Source organism: Crinia signifera, chromosome 1, assembly GCF_055691185.1.
Source record: "Crinia signifera chromosome 1, ASM5569118v1, whole genome shotgun sequence".
NCBI lineage: Eukaryota > Metazoa > Chordata > Amphibia > Anura > Myobatrachidae > Crinia > Crinia signifera.
The window spans coordinates 32321555-32327935 of record NC_139217.1 but is presented as its reverse complement, the minus strand read 5'-3'; the positions used below and the strand labels follow the sequence as shown (position 1 = coordinate 32327935).

At 45.7% G+C, this 6381-nt stretch overlaps 1 protein-coding gene across 1 annotated transcript; it reads right to left on the bottom strand.

Annotated features, from left to right (window-relative positions):
• Positions 1-259: 259 nt before the first annotated feature.
• LOC146067397 (vomeronasal type-2 receptor 26-like) lies at positions 260-5810 on the bottom strand. The gene is made up of 4 exons (XM_083179183.1): positions 5661-5810; positions 4260-4472; positions 1866-1989; positions 260-1384 (listed from the first exon to the last, which is right to left on the bottom strand). Exons 1-4 carry the CDS (start codon positions 5808-5810, stop codon positions 441-443), a joined length of 1431 nt encoding a protein of 476 aa, XP_083035309.1. The 3' UTR covers positions 260-440.
• Between the last annotated feature and the right edge of the window lie 571 nt (positions 5811-6381).

Here is a 6381-nt window from a genome sequence, read left to right as displayed (position 1 = left end):
TCCGACCACGTCCTAGTGGATGGTAGGGCATGAAATACCACCTGTCGGCTCATGGCTCAAAAAACAGTAAAAAAATCAATGTCGACCTTTTGACTGTCGACCTAGACACTGTCGAACTAACGACCTGTCGAACTAATGACCCTTTGACCTAGAACCATGTCGACCTTTCCCCATGTTGACCTTTTCCCATGTCAACCTAATGGTGTCAATCTAATGATTGTTGACCATAATGCTGTAGACCAAATGACCGCATCCCGTCCTAAAAGCTTATCAGTTATCCTGAAAACGTATTACTCAACCCTTTTGATCTCCTGATAACTATCCAAACTCAGCCTCATAGTTCCTCTATTTCTATCCCTATCTATCTATGGGGGGATCAGCATGGAAGGAAGCCAGCCCTGCATGGACTAAAAAAATGTATACCGTTTGTCTAGGAATAATTAAACATAATGGTTAAATCTTATCACTTCACCAGATGTCTGCAATGAGTTTTTTCCTAGTAAATTACTTTTTTCATTTAAGTCTGGCCTCATCAATATAATATAACATTTGGGATAAAATATACAGCCCAATATTCCAATACTGGAAGACATTATAGCAAATATCTCTACCAGCACTGTGCCTTTCCCAGTGACACTCATATGTGCTGGGATAAAAGCCACCCAGACACTGCAGAACACCAGCATGCTGAAAGTGATGTATTTGGCCTCATTAAAACTATCTGGCAAGTTCCTGACCAGGAAAGCTGCAATGAAACTCACAGCTGCGAGAAGCCCCATGTAACCCAGCATCATGGAAAATGCCAATATTGAGCCTTCATTACACTGTATAATAATCTTATCAAGATACGTGTAACTGTTACTTTCTGGAAATGGAGGTGCTATACATAGCCAAATGATACTAATTACTACTTGGATACAAGAACAAATGATGACCACACAGTTTGTAATCTTGACTCCAACAAGTTTTCTCCAGGAACTTCCAGGTTTGGTGGCTGTGAAAGCCAAGTAGACCATTATAGTCTTGGCCAGGATGCAAGAGATGGCTACGGAGAAGATGATCCCGAAGGAGGTCTGCCGGAGCAAGCATGTTATATGGACAGGATGTCCCAGAAACAGCAGGACACACAGGAAGCTCAGCATGATGGAGACCAGAAGAAGGAAACTCAAGTGTTTATTATTAGCTCTGACGATTGGAGTGTCCCGAAACACAATGAAGATGACCAAGATACTCAAAGTTTTAAGAAAACAGAACATAGAAATAAAGCAGACAGCAAGAGCTATGGGGTCATCTCTGTAGGACAGAAAGTCAACTTGCTTTGGCACACACTGGAACTTGTCACTTGGCCAGTGGTGGTCTGGGCACTTCTTGCATGATGTTTTGTCTAGAAGATATTGATATGAGTTATTATACACTTATTCAGTTATTGTTTGATATAAAATGAGACCAAGGGGGGAATTTACTAAGATGGGAGTTATATTTTACATGGGAAGTTGCTATGGGCAATCAATCAATCAGAATTTAATTCTTATTTATTCAGCACCTTCTAAAAGATAATAGTATCTGATACTATGAAATAAAGTTGTATATCCTGAAAATAACCATAGAAAGCAATGAACAAAGGGCCCGATTCAGACCTGCTCACTAGGATGTGTATATTTGCTGCTCTGACAAAACCACGCCCACCCCGCCACCTGAATCTCTGTGCTACGCTGCAAGCGGATGTGATCTGGAACACCCCCAGCGTGGGTTTGCAAATGCACATTATTGCGCATGCTCAGACCCCCACCATTGTGGACAGGGCGGAATTCGCACATGTGGTCTGAATCAGTCTCAAAGTTCATAAACATAGGTGGCATTCTCACCTGTGTCATTGGATATTTCTCCCACTGAGCATTGTACACATTCAAAGCAGCACTGGTGGATCCCTCTCTGTAACACTCTCCTGTATCCTGAAGGACAATCTGCAGAACATACAGACACCGGAACCTAGAAAGCAGATATCAGCAGTAACAATTCTGAAGAGAGCTGATCTTATTAAAAATGTTTAGACTTAGATTCAGCTCACTTCCCTCAGATTGTGCATAGATCTGCATGCAAGTGCGAATGTAGGCACCTTGCGAACGGTGGGCCGGCGTACCACCATTCGCAAGGAGGGGCTTGGTTGACTCACAAGCATGCGAATCAACCAGAATAACCCCCAAGGTGTACATGAAACAAAATGAATTCTGGGTTTACTTGGATTCCATCCCCAGGATATCTCATTATGGTATATTCCAAAATACGGAAAAATCCAACACACAAGATAGGTTGAACTCGATGGACTAACGTCTTTTTTCAGCCTTAATTACTATGGGGGTTATTCTAGTCCATTCTTTCTGACAAAATCCTTCTTAGATGGACAAAACCATGTGCACTGCAGGTGGGGCAGATGTAACTTGTGCAGAGAGAATTAGATTTGGGTGGGGTTTTTCTTCAAAGTGAGATCTATATTGCAGTGTAAAATCAGGCAGTCAGTATTTTCCCTGCACAGAAACAAAATAACTCACCCAAATATAATTCTCTCTGCACATGTTACATCTGCCCCCCTGCAGTGCACATGGTTTTGTCCATCTAAGAAGGATTTTGTCAGAAAGAATGAACTAGAATAAACCCCTATGTTACTATGGCCCTTATTCTGATCGGTGCGGCCGGATCCGAATATGCGGCCAGCACCGTGCGTCCTAAACCCCGCCTTCCATACGGATCGCCAACTCCGTCCGTACGCGGTAAGAAGCTGCCTGAACGGACCGCACGTGTATTTTCTCAAGAATACACCTCCTCCATCTCAGGGAACCTCCCCCATCATTCGATGGTCGCAGACCATCGAATGCAGGACCGAATGGCCAGGCAGCTCCCGCAACCTCAGACCACACGGGCATTTCTCCGTGCAAAAGCAGGGATCTGGGCGGGCAGCTGACATCCGGCAATGTCATATGTCCGCCCCCCACACGTGCGTCACGGCCGCATTACCATACGTACGCCCAGCGTTTTCATGGGAACGCCCATGAAACGCGGGGTGTATGCATATGTTAATGCGGCCAAACAGCCCTTCACGCCCCTCTCCACCCCCTGTTCGTAGTGTACACATTTCATGCGGAATTTGGACGTGCGTTCCGTTCGCACATGCGCAGATATGCCTCTGCACATGCGCAGACACAAAACATCGGCGGCACGAACGCATGCGGACATTACCGCACCAACCAGAATAAGGGCCTATGTTATCTGCTCCCAAGCATTTTGGAGACTCAAGCTGTACTGATTTTTAAACATGTGTTAATTAAATTAGCTTTCTCTATAATGTTCTAGTACAGATGGAGCTGGTCTCATCCTTGCCGCCAGGCCGCCATGGCCAGCTGGCGGTACATTCGCCATAGGTAGAAAGGATGAGACCCGCTCCATCTGTATGGCCCCAATGAAATTATCAAGTGTTGTCAACAATTGCAGTTTTAGCCCCAATTGTTGGTATAGAATATATATAATTTCAGAAGGTCTGTCCCAAGACAGAATAGCATCATAGGATTATTGCTTCATAGTATGTACTGCATATAGCTGAATGTTTTAAATGTTTCGAAGGTTATGTTTATGTGATTACTGTAGTAATAAAGGGGCGTATTCAACATGTGCTGATATTTCCTGACAGGGGAAATATAGCCACTTGCCTATTCATTGCTGACGTTAACGACAGTATTGAAGGGTGTCAGATCCGAATTTTTTTCAAAGTCGGATCTGTTTTGTTGGGAAGTTTGTTGGGAATTGTTTTTCGACAATCCGCAGCTATTTTTGCTGATCCGCTGACTTTCCGACACTCAACAGCCGGAACATTGAATCTCCGACTGTCCAGTTACTGTGGGATGAAACAAAAACAGCCCGGGATTCCGACAGTTGGAATTCCATATTGAATACCCTCCTCAAGGCTTTCATTTCCGATTGGTAATCAGCCAGACTCTACACAGCAGTTTGACATCTCCTCAGGTTACATCATTTTTTGACGAATTGTACAATTATTTCATAGGATCCATGTTTAGGTGATTTCATTGTTGCTCTATACTATCATTGGATGATGGACAGTCTAACGCTGAGACTGATAGACTTCCTTTCTTCATCAACGTGGTTAGTGGTACCGTAAATGGTAAAGAATGACCACTTCAATGTTACTGTACCTGCACACAATGTTATTGTCAGTTGGGTGGTTAAGAATCATCAAGCAGGACACTAACCTCACCATGTTTCCAAAATATGGGGAGTTTGTTGAACACAAGCTGCTCTTCTGTAGATGAAGCGTTGAAGGTTGCCACTTTCCTGAAGTGATATTGTCTATTAGGTAAAACCGCGTAACTATTAATGTAGTAGAATGCGGTCATTTCACCTTTATCATTAAAGTAGACATCTTCGCCGGTGGGATCTTGAATGTGGACTCTTCTTAAAAAGTTCTGGAAGGATTGGACATCATTTTGATATAAATTACTGTTATACTGTATATACAATATGATATAATTACTGTAGGATACTTCCTTAACATGTATCAATATTTCTCCTTCATCCACTAGGTGTCACTGGAGTTACACTGGGGAATAGAAGGCGACCACAGGGAGCATGGGCACTTTAAAAAATAAATTAGTGTGACCAACTCCTCCCCTTCTACTTCCCCTCCCAGGCAGTCTTAGATCGTGCCCAAAAGGGAGCAGGTCACATTTGGCTCATCTCCTGGGCTTTTTTGTAATTAGGGCATAAAGCAGCAAGTTTTGCCTTTGAGGACAGGCAGATAGTTGCTGCTACTATCTGCCTGCGACGTAGGAGCCTGCCGGAGGGAGCCGGCTGCTGCTTATAGGGTTTGCGCCGGGCTCCCTGGCTGACAGAGACCACCGTCTCTGGAGCTGAAACGGACGCCGCTCACACGAAGCGTGCACCCGATCCTCCCCCAGCCCCACCGCCAACGGCATGGCCGCAGCACTGTGAATATTACCCTGCCTTCCTGTTAGAGGAAGGTCAGGGACACAAACGGCAGTGCAGCAGAGGTTTTTTTAAACCTGGCACCATTATGGGTGACGGAGCTGCCGGGCGGGGGGCGTAGTCACCGTGCGGTGCTTCCCAGCAGGCCTTGGCATACCCCAGTGTTCCTGCAAGTCGCGGCGGCCATCTTGGACATTTGGCGCCATTGAACACGCTGCTGGAGGCTCCACTATTGCGCTGCAGATCTCTCCTAAGACTGCAGCTGGGCGATCCTTGTCCCCTGGTGAACGCTCTACCCGGTCTGTGAGTTACAGGGGGGATTAGAGCTAGGTGGAGACAGTTTGGGCTGTGTCTCAAATAGAGCTATAGCGCTCCTAGGTTATATACCATAGCGCTGTTCAGGCTCTGTGACGGGTCTTTTACTTTTACTGTCTCTCCCTTCCAGTATATAATGCTGCCTATCCTATACCTACTATCTGTGTACAGTGTGGTAGTGTGTGGTGATTACTGGGTGTTTTACCATGGCAGGGGGTAGCTCAAAGAGGGTTACTTGCAAGAAGTGTAATGTAAGATTTACACCTTCTAAGGAGGGAGACTCTATATGTGATAAATGCACTGCTTTACCCCCAGCACCAGAGTCCCCGTGCATACCCCTGTTTGTGCATCACAACTCGCTGATGTAATGTCTCATTTAGCTTGTGAGCTCTCAGCAGCTCAAAAGGATAGAGAGACTTCCAGAACTCAGCAGGCATCCTTGGCTTCTGCTGTGCAGAGTTTAACAAAAGCCTTGACCCCAGCAGAGGGCGCCATTGCTTCATCTTCTAGGCAAAATCCCCCTCCCTTACTCAGGAAAAGGGTATTACAACCCTCTGGGGATTCTGGGGAGTATGAGGATATGCCTGATCTGGAGGAGGGCGAATTTGCCCTTCCAGATAATGATGATGATGATGATGTGGATGAACCTGAGGCTCAAGCGTTGTATACGCAAGAGACGGCCCCAGCCACACAAGGCTTGGAGGACCTCATACACATGGTTAAGATTGCCTGCAAGGTGTCAGATGACACCCACCTTTCCTCCAGCTGAGAAGTTAGATGAACATGTTTTGCAGGCTTGGAATCACCCTGTCAAAAAGTTCCAGGTACCGCAGCGGTTTCTGTCTGCTTATCCTCTCCCACCGGAGGGTAAGAGGATTGAGATTCCACCAGTAGTGGACTCGTCAGTCTCACGACTGTCTAAAAAGACATTCCTCCCGGTGCCGGGTGCAACCACTCTTAAGGACACGTCTGACCGTAAGTTGGAGGTAACCCTTAAGAATATTTTTTCTGCAGCTGGAATTATTCAGCGTTCGGCCCAGGTCGGATGCTGGGTAAATAAGGCCATGGGGGTGT